The sequence below is a fragment of the Schistocerca nitens genome, chromosome 4 (genome assembly GCF_023898315.1).
Source record: "Schistocerca nitens isolate TAMUIC-IGC-003100 chromosome 4, iqSchNite1.1, whole genome shotgun sequence".
In the NCBI taxonomy this organism is placed as follows: Eukaryota; Metazoa; Arthropoda; class Insecta; order Orthoptera; family Acrididae; genus Schistocerca; species Schistocerca nitens.
This window is the reverse complement of record NC_064617.1, coordinates 318057811-318084476: the sequence shown is the minus strand read 5'-3', so window position 1 is coordinate 318084476 and position 26666 is coordinate 318057811. Positions and strand designations below refer to the sequence as shown.

The window sequence follows — 26666 nt, the reverse complement described above, 5'->3', positions numbered from 1 at the left end:
TTTTTGCGGGATATGTTAAAACAGTAACACTACTAACCTGCTTACATTATTTTTAACTCTATATGTTGATAGGTTTAATGCTCTGCTTCATTTTTTTCCTGTTCGGTGCCAATGTTTTCATTTCTACTTTCGTACTAGAACCGCCAACCTCTATTATCCGTTTTGCATGTTAAAGTCTTTCTATATGTACGTATATTAGTCCGGATACCACTACACAGACCGCATAGTAAAGGCTACTTTGCACCAATAATATTTATTTTCTATCTCATTCCATTCTATATCGAACGAGGGAGTGGTATTGTTTGTGTGTGTCTCAACGCGATGTAAGCACTTTCTTTATTGTCGCGATCCCCAAGCGGAATACACGATACAGGCAGCATAATATTCCTACAGTCTTCTTGGAATACAGGATCTCTAAATTAGTCCTATAGTGTTCGTGAGATCTGCGTCGCCTATCTTACAAGGATTCCTGTTTAAGTTCCCCAAGCATTTCTATCACATTTTCATATGGAATATGCCGACCTGTTACGATCCTAGCAACGCGTTTCGGAAACCTTTCAATGTTTGTTGTCATGCATACTTGATAAGAATTCCAAGCGCTGGAGGAATACTGCAGAACTGATCGTACTAACAACTTGTTAGCCATTTCCTTCACAGAGGCACTGCACATATGCAACAAATCTTTCATTCGCTTTCTCTAATATGTGATCGTCGCATTTCATATCGCTTCATAACACTACCCCCAAAATATTAAACAACATGTTCCGCAGTAAATCTAGTAATCAGACGCTATCGGGTTTTTTATTTTTGTGATGCTTGGAAGTCGTCCTCCGTTGACACTTTTTCTGCTATGTATTCATAAGTGTATCTAAAAGCACTTGTATGTCTGACAGAATCCTATTCCTATAGCCGTCTGCCAATTTACCTTGTATTTGGTCAGAATTGTAACGCTTGTCTTAAGCAAGTCACTTAAACGCTGCAGGGAGAACAGTGGCCGCATGGCCATTTGACAAAGCAACACACACTGTTCTTCCGCCTGCTGTTGTATGGACGTGCCGACCTGTTTAGTACAGACGCTTTGTCTTGTGATAAAAGAAATGGGCACGTCGAGGCGACATCGGTCTCCGCTACGCTGAGATGGTCGTCTGCTAACGCTGCCTTTCAATCATTACACGTTATGTGGCTTTTCAAATTATTTAGGTGAGATACTTTTGTAGCTTTATTTCACTTGGGCAACGCTAGTTCAAATGGCTCTAAGCACTATGGGACTTAACATCTGAGGTCATCAGTCCCCTAGACAGAACTACTTAAAACTAACTAACCTAAGGACATCACACACATCCATGCCCGAGGCAGGATTCGAACCTGCGACCGTAGCAGTCGCATGGTTCCGGACTGAAGCGCCTAGAACCGTTCGGCCACAGCGGCCGGCGCAACGCTAGTTCTTTGTTCGAATTCACTGCTTGGTTTGAACACGTGGGTATCAACTTCCCACATATTTAATCATCTGGGCTTGCAAGTTGCTTATCTCATTGCTTTTCCACTCATTAAATAATATTATTGCCGTTAATGCGAATAAAAATGTGATTTTTTTGTTGTCCTTTGTTGGACTTTTATGTAAGACACGTGATTTTGTATTCATTTTCTGAACGTCAACAATATATATATATATATATATATATATATATATATATATATATATATATATTCAGTATTTTTTACGAAGCTATTTTCCACTCTTCTGATCCTCACATGTGTTTGCGAGCGAATTACCTTTCGTGTAAACTGTATTTAAAGCAGAGAGCGAGAGAGAGAGAGAGAGAGAGAGAGAGAGAGAGAGAGAGAGTGTACAACACCTCGACAGTGATGATGCTTTCTTATTAACACATGTACATTGTTAGGCTCTCTAACCAGCTCGGGATTTTGTCGATCTAACGCTCCTACTGAACATTCATTAGGAGGCCATTCAACAACTTTCGCGGTGAGCAATGGTCATCATGATTTGGACTGTCAGTTTATGTGACGCATCAGTGTTCGCATTTGTCTTTCGCATTTCTCATATACAGACAGCGTGTAGCTACGTCAGATATGTTGTAGGGATAATGGTTTCACTTTGGTTTTAGCCCTCTTTAACTGTTCCGTTGTTCTATGAGGCAATCCATATCACTATGTAATATACACATTACGATAAAAAAAGGACGCACAACGAAGGAATTACCCCAGTGGGACGGAAATCATTAGATATGATGTACATGTACGGATAAACAAATGATTACAATTTCAGAAAAACTGGATGATTTAATCAAGAGAAAGAGCTTCACAAATTGAGCAAGTCAGTAACACGTTGGTCCACCTCTGGCCATTGTGGGAGCAGTTATTCAACTTGGCGTTAATTGATAGAGTTGTTGGATGTCCTGCTGAGGAATATCGTGCCAGATTCTGTCCAATTGTCGCGTTGGATCGTGAAATCCCAAGATGGTTAGAGAGCCTTTCCCATAATGCTTCAAACTTACTCAGTTGGGGAGAGATCCGGGGAGAGATCTTGCTGGACAAGGTAGGGTTTGGCAGGCACAAAGACAAGCAGTAGAAACTCTCAGCGTGTGCGGGGGGGGGGGGGGGGGGGCATTGTCTTGCTGAAATGTACACCATGGATGGCTTGCCATGAAGTGCAACGAAACGGGCCATTGAATACCGTCGACGTACCTCTGTGCTGTAAGGTGCCGCATATAACAACCAAAGGGGTCCTGCTATGAAAAAAATGGCACTCCAGGCCATCACCCGACTGTCGCGCCGTGAGGTGGGTGAGAGGTTGGTATCTGACAGCTGTCCGGATCGTCTCCAGACACATCTTCACTGGTGAACCCTAGGTATGAAGTACTCCTTCACGCTGAGCCCACGTTATCTCAGACCCTGAAAGTTTGGCAGCTGAGCTATCACATCTCGAAGTCACCTTTCGTTAGAATGGTTATAATGAGAGGCAGATCAAACGTGCGTTGCCTTATCAGCCTTCTGTGCACCGGGTGAGTGACGATAGCAACGAAGTGGCACCTAAGTCTACGGCCTTTTTGCCTTACGCAGGAAGCATTTCCAACAGGACTGGCCGTATTTTGCAGAAATATGATGTGAAATGTGTTTTTCGACCACCTTCTAAGATTAAGGTCCTGTTGGCGTCCGTAAAAGATGATCTGGGTTTGCGTGAGGCTGGTGTCTATCCTATTACTTGCAGTTGTGCCATGTCATATATTGTTCAGACAATCAGGACTGTGGAAGACCGGTGTATTGAACATTAGCGTCACACACGCTCACAACATCCGAGCATATCCGCTATTGCAGAACATTGCCTTGACACCGGTCATCCTATGGAATACAACAGCACGGAGATTCTGGCTTGGACGTCGAGCTATTGGGATAGTGTTATTAAGGAAGCTGTTGAAATCAAACTATCAAGCAACCTTATAAGCAGAGATGGTGGATTTTGTTTAAATGCTGCTTGGAATCCGGTTCTGTCTCCCATCAAAAAACAGACAGAATTAGTGCTACCTCACCTGCTGATTAATAGTCACTATCGATATTTCTGATGTTGGTTATCTATGGTTGTGTGTTGACTCTGCGGTTACTTGTTATGTGTGTTGTGTCTTCCTTGTTTCTCCTCTGTGAACCGAGGTATTAAATTCCCTTGCACATTGCTTCCTCCTTGCAGTTGTGCCTTGAGAATGGCAGGGTGTGCTCCTGTCGAAATATCGGCGGTGGTCGACGACGTCACCCGGCAGCAAACCCATAAGTTGTTTGAACATTCAATTCGCCGGGAAAAGCTAAGGTCTCATCTTCACTGGTCATCGGAGCTCAGTTCGAAGCAGGATTCATCGCTAAAGGAAACTGTACTCCAGTCAATGAGGCTCCAGGCGGAATCTGCCCGACGCAACTGCAAACGGGTTTGTTGGTGTGCAGATATCAATGGTGGTCGGCGCAAGAGATGCCGTGAGCTCAGCACCCTCTCTGTGAGCCGCCTATTACTGGTCCCTGAAGCACCAGTTGCACGTCGGGTCAGTGGTAATCTTGACGCTGTGTTCGACCATGATCCACCAATTCCAGCCAACATCGTCGAATAGGGCCATTGCTCCTATTCAAATATCGAGCGATTCGCCAATTACGCCAGCCTGCTTCTTTGTACACAACTACAATCCTCTCTCAAACGCTGACATTTGCGTATACTGCTCACGCGCCTGTCTGCGAGGCGTAGTTACTGCCCAACTCAGTACACGGAATGAAATTCGCAAAGACTTTATGCCCTGGTGTTGACTTGTCCCCTGTGTAACATCCTTGCTAGCTGCATAGTGAAATTGTGCTGCAGCGTCACAGATTTATCCACTGGCCGCCAAAGTTTACAATTTTGCATTGTCCTTCGATACCTCTATGAATATAAGTTTGTGACCAATTTTCTTAACTTCTTCGTGGTGTGTCTTCTTTTTTTTTCTTAGATTGTAAAATAAAGTTAAGTAGACAGCGTTTTTGTTCACTTACGGGTCAGATATCATGTAAAGGGGTTTGCTTCGGAACACTAAAACTGGGGGTCATAGTACCGTATCAGCTCACAGCTTAAAATCTAAAGTTGTGAAAGGTTTATTATATGCGTTACATTACCATTTTACCTGCCTATATTGCCGGCCGAAGTGGCCGTGCGGTTAAAGGCGCTGCAGTCTGGAACCGCAAGACCGCTACGGTCGCAGGTTCGAATCCTGCCTCGGGCATGGATGTTTGTGATGTCCTTAGGTTAGTTAGGTTTAACTAGTTCTAAGTTCTAGGGGACTAATGACCTCAGCAGTTGAGTCCCATAGTGCTCAGAGCCATTTGAACCATTTGAACCTGCCTATATTTGTTTTTCCACTCTGCTGCTCCTCTCTGCGCCAGGTTAACTATTCTTTTATGTCGTTCCAAAGCTACACTTAACTGACCCTGATAAACATTTTCCACATAACGCCTTTCTAACCCTTTCTCAGCACTTTTAACTATTGTATAGGTCACCATCCATCTGGGAAGATTACTGGGAGTAATTTATTGGCAACTGAAAAGTTTCTTTCACATTCAGTATTATCGTCCGTACTCGGTACACCTTCCATGGTATGCATTTAAGGCTAGAAGTGGATGGCAGCAGCTAAGGTTGCTGAGACGCCACACAATGCGAGCGGTGACAGTGGCAACCAACAGGATGTGCGTAAGAGTTGTCACGTATGGTGATGGGGTGCGAGCAGAGTGTGGGTCAAAGAGGCTGCCGCTCTCTCTCTCTCTCTCTCTCTCTCTCTCTCTCTCTATCTCTATCTTCCTAATCTCCAAACCGACAGCTTACACTTCTCCTTCACGATTCTCTCTCATTTTTTGGACTTCGGGTCACCTCTTACCGACCGTGATGGCTATACCAGGTGGCTGGTGGCATGTACGCCATCCCGAGGGCAGAGTATATTTTTACGTTGTAGACCTTTACTTTATTTGAAAATCCTCTGAGCGCCCTTATACTTCGTGTCCAGAAAATCTCTCAGCACTTGGCGTTCTTCCCTGGTACACTACCCAGTTAATTTTCAGCATTCTTCGATAGCACCAGATGCCAGTTGTTTCCAGTTTCTTATTTCCGAAGGACCATGTTTCATTACATATAATGCTGTACTCAAGACGTAAGATTCCAGAACATCTTCCTGATCTCGAAGTCAGTATCTGACACTAGTAGGTCTCTTCTAGTGCAGAAAGTTTTCTGTGTCTGTTCCAGTTTACTTCTGGTATCTTCTTTCCTTCGGCTATTTCATGTAATCTTGCTTTCTAGATTTCCTTTGCCTCTCCTAATGCTGTGTCATTTCCAGTTTTTATTTTAAACTAGTCGTTAATGTCCTTTGTACCACTCTTCATTAGGTTAGTCTTTCTTTTATTTATCCTTAGGTCTCATTCTGTGCTAAGTATGTCGTCTATTTCCTTCGACATGTCTTGTAAGTCTTCTTTATGTATGGCAAAAGTTTTCCGTTACGAGAAAGCTGCGTGTTAGATAACGGTCGAACCGGATTTTACTTCAGAAAGTAAAAGGAGTAAGAAAATGAGTAAAGTAAGAAAGATTCGCTCCAAAAGATATGGGAAACTTTTCACAACTCTTTAATATGGAACAGCGTGGAACATACTACCGCTGCAGTTCCTTTCGTTGAAGGCGCATGTGTTTACATACTGTGGAAATGGCACTCTCGTTTGCATGAAATGTTTAGACAACTCTGCAATATGAACGACGCCACTATGTGCAGACTTTCATAGCTTGTAGTCTTGGCACGAGATCAAAACAAATAGCAATCGGAGTTGGCCCGTCAGCTTACGTCGTAAGGTAATACTTCCGTAAATTTGTCCAAGTACAGTGATGTGTATTTTCCACTAGAGGTGGATGAGTCGTGTCTGCGTATTTGGACACCACTAAAAAGACTTGTAGAACAAGATAACGGAAGAGCTGGGCCTTTTTTCAATTCAGTGTGCACATTTAACGTGAGTGCTTGTCTATTTCTGTATATCATCAGGCTGTAATCGCAGTCGACATGATGTGACGTGATGTGATTTTTTTTTTCTTTCATTTACTTCCAAGAGGGCAGGGCGGTGGTTGTTGAATCACAGGGAGATGGGAAATAAGAAATATTTGGGAGGGGATACTAAGGTGTCAATGCACTCTGATTTAGAAATAAATTTAAATGAGATGGACTACCTATGAAGAAATGAGGTTCCGGACCTGCATATTGCGCATTTCTTTAAAAACTGCGAGGAATTTTTATGGGGCCTATGTTGAATTTAGAAAAAAACTTTGAGAAGAACGTCGACCACTGAGTTAATTGGAAATGTACGGCAATGCGCCACTAAACAGTATTTGGTGACTCAAGTTAGTAGGGAATGATGTCAAAAAGATAAACAACGCGTCGTTATTGACTGACAAAACGAAATGTAAAGTGCGGATTTTAAAGAATGAAGAAAGATTTGGGTTGAGCATCTCATCGTCAGTGAAGTCCTTAGAAAAAAAGTATAAACTCAGATTACGAGAAGGTTGGCGGTGACAAGTCGACATTTATCTTAAGCGATTTAGGGAAACTACGAAACACTTATACTGGACGGCCAGTAGATACTTCTACCTCTGACCTCAGGAGAGCAAGTTTGCTGTCTTAACCACTGCACCACTTCACTCGGTATGTTTCTGGATCGTCTCGTGATACTCACAACAATATTGCCGTTCCCTGAAGTCTGCAGCGTAGCACCGAACCATTGGTACGATTTGTTCTCGACGTCATAGCCCGAGTAGTTCCTCTGGTTGCCTGAAATAAAACAGAAACAGCGAATGAAACTCTGCCACTGGAATTCATTTGCAGTGTAATATCGGTTAGTGACTCACTCAAAAAGAGGCGTAATAGTGTTTTGAAAAGCAATTACGGATGATATTGCGCTTACAGAGATGCATTGATAGACCGAAACATTACGATGACCTGCTTAGCAGCGTAGTGGATCTACATTTAGAACGCAATGCAGCAGCGATTATGGGTGACCTGAATTTGACTAGTCCTTGGTAGGTTTCCGGAAGCATGTTGCTCCAGATATACACGCACAGGGCATGCAGTCCCCGCATATTACGGGATGGTGGTTTGTGTGCGCGGAGCTGGGACCAGATGGCGACCCAGGAGAATTACATCGGGCTCAGATCGGCCGAATTTGGTAGCCAAGGCACGAAGAGTTCACTGTCATGCACCTCAGTCCAATCTAGCACTGTTCCGGCATTGTGACATGGACAGGTATCCTGCTGGAAGATGCGATACCATCGCCGTCGGGAAAGCCATCAAACATCAAGGCGTGTAGGGGGCTCGCAATAGTGTTCACGTAGTACACAGCAGTCATGGCGCCTTCGATTACTACCAGAGGTCATACTCAAACCGAAATGAACGTCCACCGTAGTATGCAACTGCCCCTGCTGGTCTGTATCCGCGGCGCGGTGCATATTTCCAGCATTCCCTTGACTAGGTCACGGTTTCCCAAATTGTGTTCCGCAGAACACTGGTGTTCCGCGGGAGTGAACAAAGGCTACGCGAAAAACTACACTACTGGCCATTAAAATTGCTACACCACGAAGATGACGTGCTACAGACGCTAAATTTAACCGACAGGACGAAGATGCTGTGACGTGCAAATCATTAGCTTTTCAGAGTATTCACACTAGTTTGGCGCCGGTGGCGACACCTACAACGTCCTGACATGACGTAAGTTTCCAACCGATTTGTCATACACAAACAGCAGTTGACCGGCGTTGCCTGGTGAAACGTTGTTGTGATGCCTCGTGTAAGGAGGAGAAATGCGTACCATCACGTTTCCGACTTTGATAAAGGTCTGATTGTAGCCTATCGCGATTGCGGTTTATCGTATCGCGACATTGCTGGTCGCGTTGGTCGAGATCCAATGACTATTAGCAGAATATGGAATCGGTGGGTTCAGGAGGGTAATGCGGAACGCCGTGCTGGATCTGAATGGCCTCGTATCACTAGCAGCCGAGATGACAGGCATCTTATCCGCATGGCGTAACGGATCGTGCAGCCACGTCTCGATCCCTGAGTCAACAGATGGGGACGTTTGCAAGACAACAATCATACGCACGAACAGTTCGACGACGTTTGCAGCAGCATGGACTATCAGCCCGGAGACCATGGCTGCGGCTACCCTTGACGCTGCATCACAGACAGGAGCGCCTGCGATGGTGTACTGAACGACGAACCTGGGTGAACGAATGGCAAAACGTCATTTTTTCGGATGAATCCAGGTTCTGTTTACAGCATCATGATGATCGCATCCGTGTTTGGCGACATCGCGGTGAACGCACATTGGAAGCGTGTATTCGTCATCGCCATACTGGCGTATCACCCGGCCTGATGGTATGCGGTGCCATTGGTTAAACGTCTCCGTCACCTCTTGTTCGCATTAACGGGACTTTGAACAGTGGACGTTACATTTCAGACGTGTTACGACCCGTGGCTCTACTCTTCACTCGATCCCTGCGAAACCCTACATTTCAGCAGGATAATGCACGACCGCGTGTTGCGTGTCCTGCACGGGCCTTTCTGGATACAGAAAATGTTCGACTGCTGTCCTGGCCAGCACATTCTCCAGATCTCTCACCAATTGAAAACGTCTGGTCAATGGTGGCCGAGCAACTGGCTCGTCACAATACGCCAGTCACTACTCATGATGAACTGTGGTATCGTGTTGAAGCTGCATGGGCAGCTGTACCTGTACACGCCATCCAAGCTCTGTTTGACTCAATGCCGAGGCGTATCAAGGCCGTTATTAGGGCCAGAGGTGGTTGTTTTGGGTACTGATTTCTCAGGATCTATTACCCAAATTGCGTGAAAATGTAATCACATGTCAGTTCTAGTATAATATATTTGTTCAATGAATACCCGTTTATCATCTACATTTCTTCTTGGTGTAGCAATTTTAATGGACAGTAGTGTGTGAATAACAAGGGTTTTTTCTACATTTTAACGATGGTATTTTTTTAAAAATTTTGTTATGATCTCTGCGTTATTAGTTAACTGAGTATAACAAGTTTTTCTCTTTCTTAAAAATTTGATTAAACTTCGAATTTTTTTAGATTTCTGGCGGAGGAAGAGTTTGGGTACCTCTGTACTAACTGATGGCGTATTCGAACTAATGTAAAAAGAAACATGATTGATTCGACCGAACGACATATTTCCATTGACGCTCGGTCCGATGTATAAGGTCGCGTGCTCAATACCATCGTGAATGACGACTTCGTTAGGCCAACATGGGGATCTGTAATGGTTGTCTGCGGTGGCGTCCTATGCTCACCAACGTACGCTGAACCGTGTGCTTCGAAACACTTGTGTCTGCACCAGTACTGCACAGTGTTGTCAGACTCGCCATAGATCGCTGGCTTTTCTACTTTATAAAGCGGCAAAGACTCTGACCACCAATTTCCGTGACAGGCCGTGGTCTTTACAGGGATGCTCACGACAGTAACATGCTAAATGCCGTCCAACTTCGCAATTTTCCTATGCTTGATCTCGGGATGTCAGTGGATTTCTCCACTTGCGGCCGGTATCGCCGCAGGAATGATTCCCCCATTCATCTCTGCTTCGCTTATATGCAATGCGCAAAGGAACTGAATGGCCACGTTTTGGAAACACAGTAATTTTCTCTCTCATTGTGACGCAGAGGCGTTAAATCTGGCTTAAAGCTGCCTACAAACTTCCTCTGCAGTGGTGCAAAAGTGTGGCGCCCTGACGCCTCACGTCGGGCTCGACGACGCATCAGACAGCGAAGTGTCGACACATGCGATAAAAAGGCTAGAGTTCATATGAGGTACAATGTGAGTTAATGTCAGACTGGTACCAAATTTCACCACAATTCTGCCCGACGCCATATGGACGTGTTACACGATGACAACCGTTATCCGGACATCACGCCTCACCTCTTCTCTTGACACCCTTGGGATGTATGTCAGAACAGCGATAACCAGCGTTCAAATCATGCGGTTTTCTTACGGATGGGTGAAGGAAACATTTCAGACACACCGCCGCTCAAGACTGAGAAGAAAAGGCCTCACGAGGTGGCATGCAGGGTCTAAATGAAACCACCTCTTCCCTTGGGGCGATCATTTAGACACATTTCGCCGTCGCAGTGAGATGTGCAACACAACGACGTTCTTGGCAAACTTTGACACTGCTAGTACCCCCTGACGATCCGTACCTTCTCCAAGACAGTACAGAGCTCCAACACCACGGAACGACCCCTTCAGAGTATAGTAAGACCACAATTTTTGCTCTGGTATAGAGGGTGGATCCACTATGGATCACAACCTCTCAACGAAATATGAACTTGATTCGAAGCAGCAAACGGCGTTTACAGTTTTTCAGCCTTCCTGTGGTGTGATCACAAGGTGGAGGGGGGGGGGGGGGGTGCAACGTTGAAACGTGCATGAATAAAATGGCAAACAGTCCCCTGTTCCCTATTTTGAGTTGCCACTGCAGCCAACGAGCCTCCCACTCTCTCAGCTCAGCAACATTCTCTGTGGCAACTGCATAACTTTGCTGAGCACTTTAGAAACGTACAGAAACTCCTGTTCACCGATTCTTATGACTTTGTGGGCTACTGTTCTAGCGCCCTCTGGGCATGCGGAATCTAAGTGACGTCAAAGGGGTTGCCTACCTGCACTTGTACATGAGTCTGTTCAGGGGTGCGTGTCTTTCCAGGTATGTTTTTAAAGTGCTCAAAAGGAACGTGCAGATGGTACCGGGAGCGCTGCTGAACAGAGGGATTTCAGACCACTGACGCCCTTTATGCCACCTTCTGTGGCCTTTCAGTGTCGATTCTGGGTTGTGTGTGTCTAAAATGTTTTCCACAGGCATCCATAACGAAACAGCATGATTTCAACGCTGAGTGTCGCTGTTTCGACCTCCATCGCAGGGGCATCAAGAAAAGTGGTGAGGTGTGGATAACAGTGGGGGGGGGGGGGGGGGGGGAGTGACGATCTTTCCATTGTGTGGTACGTCCGGGGTGCCGTTGGACACAATTGTGGAAAAATGTGGTGGCAATGTGGCAGCATTAAACCATGCTACACCTCACATCAACTTTTGAACTCTGACCTTTCTTTCGCCTGTGTCGACACCTTGTTGTTTGATGGTGAAGTTGAAGGGCGCTACACTTTTGCACCATTGCAAAGAAAGGTTGCAGGAATCTTTAACGTAGATTTCAAACTGTCACGTCGCACATAGGTTACGTGACGGAGTTTCAAAAACGTGACAGTTAAATACTTTTGCTCAGTGTACTTTCCTTGTTGAATCACGTACCCCCAACGCATCTTCTAGTAAATCTCATCAGGCTGGAAACGTTCGTTAAACAATACTTCCAACTAGCTAAGGATCCCACGCTCTGCTATACGATGTCTTCCCACAGAGAATGTACACGCGCACGAAGCTACCACAGGAAACCACTCCCACACCGGTGTGTGGAAGCACACTTTATCGCTATGAATAACTTGATACTCAAAATCAGCACCGTCCCATAGGCCCCATGACTCTTCTGTTGCCCTCGCGAGGGCTACCAGCCGACTTCCCATTTCGCAAGGTCCATAAACTGTTCTACGAAATTCTTTTAACATTTACACCCCTTAGCTCAATATCTTTGGGAATATTTTCGTGGGCCATTTCTTGTCCTATTAACATGACTGTGCTCTGTCAAATCCAAAGTCTTTGCATCAAACGTCTAGGGCTAATCACTTCATGGGGAACAACTTTTATGAGAGACAAAATGTTCGCTGACGTTTCCCGGCGACGCTACGTGTCCTTTTGGTATTCAGCGGCCATGGTTCGACAAGATTTCACCGAACTGGCAGAGTCTACTAACTTGGTGTGCTCTGTACTATCTGACCCAGTAAATTGAGTGAATTTCAACAAGAAAACCTTAAGAATGAGTGTCTGTAAGTGGAGACGAAGATATATACACTATGTGATCAAAAGTATCCGGACACCTGGCTGAAAATGACTTACAAGTTCGTGGCGCCCTCAGTCGGTATTGCTGGAAGTCAATACGGTGTTGGCCCACCCTTAGCCTTGATGACAGCTTCCACTCTCGCAGCCATACGTTCAATAAGGTGCTGAAAAATTTCTTGGGGCATGGCAGCAAATTCCTCTCGGAGTGCTGCACTGAGGAGAGGTATCGCTGTCGGTCGGTGAGGCCTGGCACGAAGTCGGCGTTCCAAAACATCCCAAAGGTGTTCTATGGGATGCAGGTCACGACTCTGTGCAGGCCAGTCCATTACAGGGATGTTATTGTCGTGTAACCACTGCGCCATAGGCAGTACATAATGAACAGGTGCTCGATCGCGTTGAAAGATGCAATCGCCATCCCCGAATTGCTCTTCAAGAGTGGGAAGCAAGAACGTGCTTAAAACATCGATGTAGGCCTTTGATGTGATATTGGGGGTGCAAGCCACCGCCTCCGAATTTTACTGTTAGCACTACACACGCTGGCAGATGACGTTCACCGGGCATTCGCCATACTCACACCCTGCCATCGGATCGCCACATTATGTACCGTGATTCTCACTCTACACAACGTTTTTCCACTGTTCAATCGTCCAATGTTTACGCTCCTTACACCAAGCGAGGCGTAGTTTGGCATTTACCGGCATGATGTGAGGCTTATGAGCAGCCGCTCGACCATGAAATCCAATTTTTTCACCTCTCACCTAACAGTCATACTAATTTCAGTGGATCCTGATGCAATTTGGAATTCCTGTGTGATGGTGTGGATAGATGTCTGCCTATTACACATTACGACTCTCTTCAACTGTCGGCGGTCTCCGTCAGTCAACAGACGAGGTCGGCCCGTACGCTTTTGTGCTGTACGTATCCCTTCACGTTTCCGCTTCACTATTACATCGGAAACAGTGGACCCAGGGATGTTTAGGAGTGTGGAAATCTAGCGTACATACGTGTGACACAAGCGCCACCCAATCAACTGACCACGTTTGAAGCCCGTGAGGTGGTCTAGCGGTTCTGGCGCTGCAGTCCGGAACCGCGGGACTGCTACGGTCGCAGGTTCGAATCTTGCCTCGGGCATGGGTGTGTGTGTGTGATGTCCTTAGGTTAGTTAGGTTTAAGTTTTTCTAAGTTCTAGGGGACTTATGACCTAAGATGTTGAGTCCCATAGTGCTCAGAGCCATTTGAACCATTTGAACAAAGCCCGTGAGTTGCGCGGAGCGCCCTATTCTATAACTCTCACGGTCTAATAACTACTGAAATCGCTCATATGGAGTACCTGGCAGTAGGTAGCAGCACAATGCACATAATATGAAAAACGTATGTTTTTGGGGGTGTCCGGGTACTTTTGATCACAGAATATTTTAAGAGCGAATCAGACGCTTTAATTTTGTTGGCTGTACCCCCTTTCAATGGAGAAGATGCCTGGATTACAAGCAACACACTAGGCATAAGCACGCCGCAATGTACCTTCCCCTTGCTGCATGTCGGTATCATAACGAATACAAATGCACGGGAAGCGTGAGCGAACGTTTTGTTTCTAAAAAAAGTTGTCCGCCGTTACGTGATTTATCACCACTAGATGTGTGATGCAAATACTCTGAAATACCTTGCGTTTACATTTTGGTACTACATCGTAGAACTTGTATCTCTGAACGAGCACGCGCCGAGGTGATGGGACATCTTCGCACAGCACTTTGGAGTCACAGGCAGCCGGACGACTGACATGTCACGTGGGAGGCTCGTTGGTTGCCGTGGCAGCTTAGACACTTTGCTGCGAGGCTTCGCTTTTACTACTGATGAACTTCGGCGTTTTGTGATTCATATGCTATTGTTGCTGCCTTGGCTCTGGTCGGCCAGACGGTCGTCGTTGGCTGGTCACTGTGCTTTCTTCGCTTTATTCTGCTGCAACTGTTGGTGAGATCGCTACATGCTTTTGGCTTAAGCAAATTATTGCAAGTACAATTGGTTGCATTCATTTAGGATGAACTTATTTTTCCGATGTCATGGTTATGTACAACAAATCTTTCACTTTTCTTTGGCTTTCGGATTGAAATCGAAACTTTGTGGATGGGTCTGACTCATGTGCCCACGTGGAATGAGATATCCATGCATTCTATCGGCATCCATGCATATATTTCGCATATTTCCAACGTTAAGAGTATTATTATATATTACGTGACTTTCAGCATTTTAGGCTAAGTAATCATACAGGGGACAGATGGTAAATGCAACAGCATAGGCAGTACTCGCTACAGATCAACTCTCACTAAATGATCATGTAAAAGTTAATTTTGTTTCCAAGGAGGTTTCCAGTACACTAAGATTTCATAATCTTTTTTTTTATATGACTAAATAATCATTATCAGGATCTATCATTTCCTTCTTCCTACGACCATGCCGCATCGGAGACCCCGCTCCTCGCCGGAACACCGAAATCAGGCGACATCAGGCCCGATTAGTATTTCTACTCGTATAGGTGACCATTTGAGCATGCCTGGGGGCGTTGGCTCGGGGGTCACACAAGCTGCCGACCTGGCGACCAATTGAAACACTTGCACCAGGCCTTTGAGGCCGCTCGGTACTATTATTTCCTCCTGATAATAAGAATCTGTTGTCCGATAGACTTACGTACGTTAACTGTTGTCGCTGCGTTATTTGCATTGGCTTACCGTAGAAATGGATTGAAACAATTTGCAAATACAACTTATGTAATTAGCATCTTAAAGTTATTGAGATACATGAATGACCCATTAAATTTCGGGCCTGCATAAGCATCATTTCTTCTCATTTGACCGTATATCTTTCGGCAATCACTCACAACATGACCGAAAGATATACTGCAAAAATATTAGCAGAAGACGTAATGCTTACGTGGCTGCACGCCGAAATTTAATTTATCAGTACTTGTTTAGTCTGAGGTATTGATCGTAAAGACGACAGTCAGCTTTCGAGCTAATGACACTCCTCTGCAAAATACTGCTTCCCGCTAAGGCTTTTCAAAACTTCTTTTCCAGTAGGTGCTGGAAAACACCGACCACCATGGGAAGTCACACTCGCTTAACCCGGCTTTACGAAAAGACCACCCCATCACCTGAAGGCTAGAGAATGGTAGCCATCCCCCAGGCATGGGAAACCAGCCCTGACGTTCGTTCCCACTAGCGACTATCACGAGCCGACAAGTGCTACCTGAAAAGGTTTTTTTTCCTGTAGTTCCCAGTCTTCTGACTGCTTTGATGCATCCTGCCACGGCCGGCCGCTGTGGTCGAGCGGTTCTAGGCGCTTCAGTCCGGAACCACGCGGCTGCTACGGTCGCAGGTTCGAATCCTGCCTCGGGCACAGATGTGTGTGATGTCCTTAGGTTAGTTAGATTTAAGTAGTTCTAAGTTCTAGGGGACTGATGACCTCAGATGTTCCGTCCCATAGAGCCATTTGAGCCATCCTGCCACGAGTTCCTCTCTTGTGCCAACCTTTTCATTTCAGAGCAGTAATTGCAACCTATGTCCTCCATTGTTTGCTGGATATATTCCGGTTTCGGCCTTTCTATACTGTTTTTGCCCTTTACAGCTTCCTCCAGTACCATGGAAGTTATTCCTTGATGCCTTACACATGTCCTACAATCCTGTCCCTTCTTCTGCATGTTTCCTTGCCGATTCTGCAGACAATCTCCTCGGTCCATACCTTATCAGTCCACCTAATTATCAGTGTTGATTTGTAGAACAACTTTTCCACTGCTTTGATTCTCTTCTGACTCTCCCACAGTCCTTGTTTCACTGCCATGCAATGGTGTGCTCAAAATATACAGCCTCAGAAATTTCTTCCGCAAATTAAAACCTGTGTCGGATATAGTAGATTTCTCTTGGCCAGGAAGCCCTTTCTACCTGTGCTGGTCTGCTGCTTATGTCCTTCTTGCTCCGTCCATCATGGATTATTTTGCTGCCTAGGTAACAGAATTCCTCAACTTCGTATACTTCTTGATCCCAAATTCCGATGTTAATTTTCTCGCTGTCCTCATTTCTGTTACTTCTCATTACTTACGCCTTTCTTCGATTTACTGTCAATCCATATTCTGTACTCATTAGACCATTCCTTTTAACAGATCCTGTAGTTCTTCTTTAATGTCAACGGCGAACCTTATCATCAATATCCTTTCACCTTGAATTTTAATCTCACTCATGACCCATTCTTTTAGTTCCGCCAGTGTTTCTTTGATGTATGGATTGCACAGTACGGCTGAAAGACTATATTTCTGTCTTACACCATTTTTAATGCGAGCACGTCGTTCTTAGCCTTCCAGTCGTATTATATATGCTACAAAGTGAATGAAACGCCACTTTGGAGTGTGTGCAGACAAGGAAGATTTTCGAACTCTCGGCTGGAATCACAAACTTCCATATTCAGCATGGACGGTGCTGAGGTTATACCTATTGAAGCAGCCCTCTGGTTCATGCTACACGTTGTGGCGGTGTATCTACCTCTAAAAAGACGAGACGCCGCATAAGAGCAGGCAGTGTGTGATGCACTCTGGCGCGTTCCGGACGCTGCTGATTAGTCGGCCCAGTTGGCAGTGCATCGCCCCGAGCCGGGAGTGCTCGCTATAACGAGTGGTCTGCTCAGCGTCAGCACGAGCAGCTGCTGCTCTGTGAGCCACTAAACACTTTGAAGGGGCGTCCCAGTCGGCCAGCGCGTGCCGGCCCACGTGTTCAGTGTGACCTCTGTCTCTACTACTGCCCTACCAACAGCAGGTCGGCATGTTGAGAGCAAAACTTGACGATTCCAAATGGGGAACCTCGACGTCCACTATCACAGTTTTAAGGAGTACGACTTCCGTCCAGTTAATTCAAATTCCAGCGTTTACGTGAATCTCTCTTGGACACACTATGTTCAATGATTTTTTGATGGTTCTCGACGTCGAAATACTTGTGCTGAAGGATGTACATTCTTTGGCCCAATACAAAAATATTTCGAGGGATTTCGATTGTCCTCCCATTGCTCTATTTTTACTGTGGCAGGTTTGATTAATAGAAGAGGTGTAGAAGATCCAACAGAAATCGACACATCTACCCATATACTATGTGTGTGTGTGTGTGTGAGAGAGAGAGAGAGAGAGAGAGAGAGGCGAGAGGGCAAGAGGGAGAGAGTGTAGAGCTTACAGGCACTCAACTGCGAGATTAGCAGCGCCCTTATACACGTTAAAAGAAACGAATGCGGATAAAAATACTAAAATTGTTGTCAAACAGTGAGGCGGAAACTTATAAAATGACACTCATGCGCTCACTCCCACTTCACTCACGTTGAGCCATACAGTGACTCCCACATGCCTTAAGACACGGAGAAAATGTGAAAGGTGCTATACATGGGATTAAAACAGAAGTAAGACGACAGAGGAGCTAAAAGAAAGGCACAGGGAAATGTGATTGGCTGACCACTTACAAAAAAAATGGGTGATCCAGTCACTCTGTCAGCACGCTAAGAACATCTCCCTAAAATTTGAGTAAACAAGTAGGACAGATCACAGAACTGTAAAACTTTCACCACATTCGTTTGACCGCCACTTGAAATAGAGGGCTGATCTATCGACAGTTCTGCCGGAAAATAAAACTCAATCTAATAAAATGTGGCGCACAGTGATCTGCACGCCACAAGCACCACACATTGGAAGGTATTCTCGCCGGAGTAAGAATCCACGCGTCAAAGGGCTGTGACCTATGCGACGACGTGTAAGGAGAATCTCGTCCCGTGGCTGGATGAAGGTACGCCACAGCCGAGTTGTGGGATTTACTAGATGGAGCTTGTTGGCTCTCACTTACAGCCACTCAACTTCCCATCAACGCATGACTGCGAATACAACAGAAAGCCTACGTACTAATACATGGTGTTTATAAATTAGTTGTATAAAAGTAACCTTTACTTTTCGAAATGGTAAATAACTTACAGCACTGAATGCAGTATATCTTCAAGTTTCATTTACAAATGTTCAATGTGGGCTACCTTTTGTAACACGAGAAATGTCTCATCTGTAATCAATTTCCTGCCAAATCCTATGAAGCAAGTCCTGATGTACGGTGGCAACTACTTGTGATATCCGTTGTCACATTAGGCCGACTCACTTTATCGCAGGTGTAGAAGGTGGCTTCGTCACTATACACAGTTTTATTAAGAAAATCATCTTCAGCCGGCATTTTGTTGAACATTTCTACACAAAATTCACCTTATTTTTTTTCTTTGTCACTTTTTCTACAGTTTGCAACAGTTCCAATCTGTAGGATTTCAATGACAGGCTTTCCCGTAATACGTTCCACACTGTAACACTAGGTGTATTCAGTTTTAACCTGCATGGACTACGAGAGTGCCGAACTTGTTCAATTACTGCACCAAAGACTGCTGGCTACGTGATGCACAGCCATTCTCGGTGAAACGTTTGACTAATTAATAACAGCTTATCTTGGAGTTGGTGGCTCGCGATATGTAATCCTGAACTGTCTCTGAACTGCAGTAGCGGATTTGGATTCATGAAACCATACACAACACTGCACACGCTCTGCGCCGTTATACGACTCCATGACGACCGTTGGAATAACTCATTCGCACATGCCACCTAGTGGGAACGTCGGGAACTAACAGCGTTAGGCAGAAAAAAAAGCCTTGCAGGTATATTGCATTCCGTTCTGTATCAAACATTTCTGTAAGTTATTTACCCTTTTCACAGTTAAACGTTACTTTTGTATAACTGATTTATAAACACCCTGTACTATCGATTGCCTTTCTTATTCACTTCGCTTATTGAGCGGAGAGAACGTGACCATATGCCACAGTATGGGCCCTTATTTCATTTACCATATCCTCGTGATCACTTCTAGGCTGTAGTATAATGGTCGCACAGACGTCTTCGAATACAGGTTCTCTAAATTTAGTGAACGGGGTTTCACAAGAACTACGTCGTCTTCCTTCAGGGATTGCCACGTAGGTGGGGCTTGTTACTGCCATAGCAACGCGTCTCTGTACTCGTTCAATGTCTGTTGTCACGGCTACTTGATAATGACTCCAAGCATTGAAATAATACTATAGAATTGATCGCAAGAGGGTCTTGGGTCAGATTTCCTTTACAGGTTCACTGCACTTTTCCAGAAGCCTCCCAACAAATCTACGTATCCCGTCCGTTTTTCCAAATACTGATTTTAAGCGATCGTCCCACGTCATACCGCATCTTCTTATTACTTGAAAATACTTATACGATGTGACGTACTTAAAAAGTTGACAATTAATCTCGTAAATAGAGAGGGTAGGGACGGCTATAGCGGCTAAGGCGGGTAAGGTGGCCACATCGTTTTATTTTCTGCAGCCCAGTGGCGAACTGTTTTAAAACTATTGACAGAGATTTCTTTGGTTTTGAACGGTTTTTGGGGTGATAGCCGCAAGTGATGAGAAATATTGTGTGTTTTCAGTGTTAAAATGTCGCCTAAACCATCTATTTACAGAGTAAAAAACACTACAATTTACGCGTTTCGAAGGTCAAGACTTCATCATCAGAATGATCACCGTAAAAGAATATCTAAAAGCGGAAGACATAATCAAGAGAAATAAAAATAACGTGGCTACATCCCCTGCAGCCTTGTCTCCTTACGAAGTACAGCAAGGACGCAGCCAGGATTTTGACAAAATGGGGGTCAGATTTGTTAAAGAGGTTTTTAAAATTTTCGTAAAGAACCATTTTATTCGACAATGATTCCGGAGTTTTCACTACTTAGGAGAGCTGTAGTTTGAGCAGTAATGCTCCAATCTCCCCTCACCCTCCCATTCTTCTTCTGAAAGTCTGGACAGTGTGATTGTTACCGACAAGGCTTTTCGAACAAAGAGATCTCTGTTCCACAGAGAAATTGGAACAATTTTTAATGGTGAAAATGAAAAAAAAAATGGTTCAAATGACTCTGAGCACTATGGGACTTAACATCTATGGTCATCAGTCCCCTAGAACTTAGAACTACTTAAACCTAACTAACCTAAGGACTTCACACAACACCCAGTCATCACGAGGCGGAAAAATGCAAAGGATCCGTAATTAATCATCCTTAGACTTTGCCTAATTTTCTCATTTATGTATGCGTCTCTCACTTTGCAATATAAGATAGATCATTTTCTACATTAAAGCATGTCCCTGCAGACAAATGCACGAGCCCAAATGAGGATAATTTGGATTATTATTTATTTAGCATATGGCTTTTAGTTTTGGGAGTCTCTAAAGAGATGCTCGAATCGCCTTCGATACAGTTCATTTCATTTAACCAGAAGGGTTGCATCTTTAAGGGAATTAAAATCTTTCAGTAAAGAAAGGTATTCGATAGGAATTGGCTGTGGCCTATAGTAAGTTACCAACCCCCGCATTTGCTAAACAAATTGGGAAAACCACAGGAAGCCATTTTCAAGGTTGCTCGGGAACGGATTCAAACCACTTCGCTTTCCGAATGAAGAGATTGATAGCTCATCGGCTCATCACATAGAGCTACCCCCAGACGCTGGATAATTTGGAAAACTGGTTGTTGTACTTTGTTTTAAAATAAGATGAAACGCATCACAACGAAGACTGAATTCTGAAGCTGCATGCTTTTTCTTTCATTGTGCACGTTTAGTAATTTGATGGTGCATGAATGCATGCATATTTTAAAATTTAGTTGTGCATCGAATTGCTGGCTTCAGTTATTTCAGCATTACAAGAACGTAAATTTGACCGAAGGGGAAGGGTTAGATGTGGAGTGCAGTGTGATCCGATTAATTCAAGCGGCCCGCTGAAAATATCTTTTACAAACGAACGAACTATAGAATGTACTGTCATGCCGTATCTTATCCGTTCTCTACAAACCGATCCCCATCTATCGCTATCGGAACTAGTTTTCATACCTGAGTGCCATTTGGGCTACTAACGATAGAATGTTCAGCAAATTTTTTTAAAGAAATGCAAACGTTGTCGTTTGGGCAATATATTTGTTGAGCAACGCGATTTTTGGGCAACACAGACAAATCCAAGAGTGTTTCTATGCACTGATTTTAATTTAATCTAATTTTAATTTAATGTTATTTGTAATGATATTCACCACCCAGCTGCCTTGTGGAATACTGACATATTGCAATCGCAAAGTTCTAACAGCCTCCAAATAACGTATACGGTGCTGGCGTTAAACTGTTACAGATAGGCAATTAGGCTGTTATAGTAGTACATACATTGTTTTAACTTAGCATAACGCTAGCAGATGAATTAAAATCGATTTTCCTCTTCTTTCTTGTTACAAACTCATCCATACTCAGAAACCATCACAAAAGCACAAAGCACAAAAACAAAAGATCATAGCACTTACATTAAATTCAGTTGCAAGTAAGAGCTGAACTGATTACCAAAACAAGAGCTGAGTTCAAACGGGACCAACAATTGTCTAAAATAGGGACGGGCGATAGCCGATAGTGCTACGGACGTACAGACAATTTAGATCTATTGTTGGCCTTGCTCACTATCAATAGTGCGATTCCTTTTTCGTCGTATGACTGAAAATCAAAATCTCTTTCAATTTTATTACACGTCAACTTTGTCAGGGCGTAATTTCATTTCGATGATAGGAGGGGGGGATCCGGAACCTCTGGGCCTCCCTCTTTAGCCTTGTGTACACCTTCAACACCGTCGACTGGTAAAATATTAGGGTGGTTTGATATGTCCAGTAAAAAAGGAAGAAAAACTTTTTCGTAGGTAACACACCTTACTTTTTGACATAGACTCTTTTGAGACTATTCTGTTTTGATTTGTGCGGCAGTGCAACCCATCAAATGAATATGTTTAGTAATATCCAGCCATCCTGCAGCTATCCCACAGGAAAAACATGAATTCTCAAACTCTGCAAGATAATCGTTGACTGCAACTTTCTTCATTTGATGAAACTTTTTTCCCATCAAGCCGAAGTTTCATGTTAGGCAGCACAAAGAAGTTACTTGGGCCTAATGCTGGTGTATATGGTGGATGAGGAACTAATTTAAAGCGCAATTCATGTACTTCCGCCCTTGTTATCGCTGACGTGTGGGATGGTGCATCATCCTGGTGAAAGAGCACTTTTTTGCCATGCCAAGCTTGGTCTTTTTTCAGCCAACACACGTTTCAAACGATCCAACAATGAAGCATAATATAATCCAACTACGGTTCCGTCTATTTCCAGGTAATCTATGAGGATTATTCCCTGGGGATCCCATAAAACAGTGGCCATCACTTACTAGCTGCCAAAACTGTCTTTGCCTTCTTCGGTGCATTTTCACCAGCGTTTGTCCATTGTTTTGACTGCCGTTTCGACTCTGGTGTTTAACGATAGATCCAGGTTTCGCCAACAGTCACAAATCGACGCCAATAGTCTTGTGGGTTTCGATTAACAATCGCCAGACATTGCGTTAAAATGTTGTGCCGGATACACTTTTTATCAGCATTTCGCGGCACCCACCCCGCACACAGCTTCTTCATAGCCCGTTCCCCGTGCAGGATATTATGCACTCGCTCAGTTGAGATGCCTACATTCTCAGCAATCTCACGAATTTTTATTCGGCTTTCGGCGGTCTCACATTACCGTATCACTGACTTTGTTAGTGGTTTCCTTTGTGTTGACTCAAATGGACGGCCGAAGCGCGCTTCGTCTCCGGTGCATGTCCGTCCACGTTTAAATTCATTAATCAAAAAGTAAATGGTCTTCAATGATAGTAGAGAGTTCGCGTGAACTTCATCCAATTCTGTTTTGATTTGTGTGGCAATGCAACCCTTCAAATGAATGTGTTTAATAATAACACGAAACTGTTTTCTCAATTTTCTGTAGCAGTCGATACACTGTCTAGTTGAGATGGCTGTCAACAATGAACTGTGCGCTGTACATTGTTGAAATTTTTTATACAATGAAACTTCCTGGCAGATTAAAACAGTGTGCCGGACCGAGACTCGAACTCTGGACCTTTGCCTTTCGCGGGCAAGTGCTCTACCAACTGAGCTACCCAAGCACGACTCACGCCCCCTCCTCACAGCTTTAATTCCGCCAGTCCTCGTCTCCTACCTTCCAAACTTCACAGAAGCTCTCCTGCGAACTTTGCAGAACTAGCTTAGCAACAGCCTGGGGGATGTTTCCAGAATGAAATTTTCGCAGGAGAGCTTCTGTAAAGTTTGGAAGGTAGGAGACGAGAACTGGCGAAATTAAAGCTGTGAGGAGGGGGCGTGAGTCGTGCTTGGATAGCTCACTTGGTAGAACACTTGCCCGCGAAAGCCAAAGGTCCCGAGTTCGAGTCTCGGTCCGGATCACAGTTTTAATCTGCCAGGAAGTTTCATATCAGCGCACACTCCGCTGTAGAGTGAAAATTTCATTCTTTATACAATCCTCCAAATTATCAAGGTCACCAACGGTGAAGGCACAACAAAATCATTCTTTCAAAGAAATTTGTCAGACTTATCAAACCACCCCCCGTATACCTAAATGGAACGGAATATGTTGTCCGTATCACCCAAAGAACATAACATACGCTCTCAACCAGTGAGGTTTCATCCTGTTTGTTCCTCCCCTTCTGGGTGGGTGCTTCATTTTTTTTTTTTTTGTGAGGCAGTGTAGCTCCGCTCTTGTGCCTAGTGGTTAACGCTAGAGACGGTTGCGAGCAGCGCGCTCCTATTCGCGGGACGGTGAGCCGTTCCCACGCGTAGGCGAATTCCCGGAGAAGGGTGTGTGCGCACGTCGGAAAAACCAAAGAGGATAGCAAAAAAGAGCGTCCAGGCGCTTTGTTATTCAGGCCGGGACGGCCAGCACGAAAAAGGCGCCCGCTCTGCTACCTGCGGGGGAATATATCGTGGCCGAGTGGCCGCGCAGAATTTTAATTCGTCGCGTCGCGCCGCAGGGCTCGGCTGCCGTGGCGAGGCGGCGCGGCGCGGCGTCTCCCAGCGACCAGCCAGGGGGCAGGCAGCGGTGTTGCAGTTCGCTGGGCCAGCTTCTATAGCACGTTCAACGTTCATAAAACCGAACAAAACCTCTCCTGTATTGAGGGTCCTCTTATACACTGTAAACCGCGAAGGGATTATGCGAATAGAATGTAAATCGCTAGATATGATGTTTGTTTACAGACAAACAAACGATTACAATTACAGAAAAAATGCATGATTTATCCAATAAAAATGGAAATGCCGTGTGGCGAGAACCTCCCGTTCGCCTGGTGCAAGTCTCTCGAGTTAACGCCCCTTCGGCGACTAGTGTGTCGATGGGGATCAAATGATGATGATAAGGACAACACAACACACAGTCCCCCTCCCCATGAACCATGGACCTTGCCGTTGGTGGGGAGGCATGCGTGCCTCAACGACACAGATAGCAGTACCGTAGGTGCAACCACAACAGAGGGGTATCTGTTGAGAGGCCAGACAAACGTGTGGTTCCTGAAGAGGGGCAGCAGCCTTTTCGGTAGTTGCAGGGGCAACAGTCTGGATGATTGACTGATCTGGCCATGTAACACTTACCAAAACGGTCTTGCTGTTGTGGTACTGCGAACGGCTGAAAGCAAGGGGAAACTACAGCCGTAATTTTTCCCGAGGGCATGCAGCTTTACTGTATGATTAAATGAGGCAAGAAGAGAAGCTTTCGAAATGTGGTGCTAAAGAAGAATGCTGAAGATTAGATGGGTAGATTACATAACTAATGAGGAGGTATTGAATAGAATTGGGGAGAAGAGGAGTTTGTGGCACAACTTGACTAGAAGAAGGGATCGGTTGGTAGGACATGTTCTGAGGCAACAAGGGATCACAAATTTAGTACTGGAGGGCAGCGTGGAGGGTAAAAATAGTAGAGGGAGACCAAGAGATGAATACACTAAGCAGATTCAGAAGGATGTTGGCTGCAGTAGGTACTGGGAGATGAAGCTTGCACAGCATAGAGTAGCGTGGAGAACTGCATCAAACCAGTCTCAGGACTGAAGACCACAACAACAACACACAGTTCCTGAGCAGAGAAAATCTCCGACTCAGCCGGGAATCGAACACGGGCCATTAGGTATGACATTCCGTCGCGCTGACCACTCCGTTACCAGGGGCGGACTATTTATGCAAGAGAAAGAGCTTCACAAGTTGAGCAAGTCAGTAACGTGTTGGTCCAACTCTGCCCCTTATGCAAGCAGTTATTCGGCTTGGCGTTGCTCGGCAGAGTTGTTGGGTGTCATCCCGAGGGAACTCGTGCCAGATTCAGTCCACCTGCCCAAAACCTACCTTGGTCCCATTGAGAACGTTTGGAGAAGTATGGGCGGGACCTTCATAGCAGTTCGCGATTTTGACGATCTAACGCTCCAATTGGACACAATTTGGCACATATTCCTCAATCAGCGCCAAGTCGAATAGCTATTTGCACAAGGGCTAAAGGTGAATCAAAGTGTTGTTGACTTGCTCAATTTGTTAGGCTCTTTCTCTTGAATAAATCATCAATTTTTTCTGAAATTGTAATCATGTGTTTGTCTGTACATACACAACACATATACCGATTTCCGTTCCATCCGGATAATCTCTTCGTGGTGTGTCGTTTTTTCTGTCTTAGAGAGTAATTACGGAGCACCGAATATCCCACAATATACTTCCATTAAATTAATGAGAAAGCTCCAGATATGTTTAGGTAACATGAAGATGTATAAAACAAAATTTCGAAACGGTAATCCTTCAGTTCGCAGTACGCATCTATTGACTATACCACATAGCTTGCATTTATGGAGAATGTCTTGCCCAGCACAAAGCCCCAAGCATATGCAGTAAGTTCACAGATACGTCAGTGGCTCTAAGACTTCTTAAGTACAGGATGCGGCAGCGTTCATAGTAGGATATAAAAGCACACCATCAGGCAGTAGCCGTAAATTACTTATTACCTCTCATGTCAATTAATAGTTAAAAGTATGCCATTTACTAATGTGTAAGTCATTGTCCATTGCGTGGATTACTTTTTGAATATGACCCCTGTCAAATGATGCCCCCTCTGTACAACACATTCATCTAGGCGGCGTTGGAAGCTTTACTTAACTCGGCGTAACGTATTCCCTGGGACATTACCGACGGCAGTTCTGATGCGATCGTTCAACTCAGGAATGGTGCCACAA

At 44.7% G+C, this 26666-nt stretch overlaps 1 protein-coding gene across 1 annotated transcript in view; it reads right to left on the bottom strand.

Moving 5' to 3' along the window:
• LOC126253554 (integrin alpha-PS2-like) overlaps positions 1-26666 on the bottom strand; it is a 392425-nt gene that overhangs the window by 184493 nt on the left and 181266 nt on the right. Inside the window, exon 3 of the mRNA XM_049954962.1 lies at positions 7225-7319. Coding sequence (XP_049810919.1) covers positions 7225-7319 — 95 coding nt within the window. The remainder of the gene's footprint in view (positions 1-7224; positions 7320-26666) is intronic.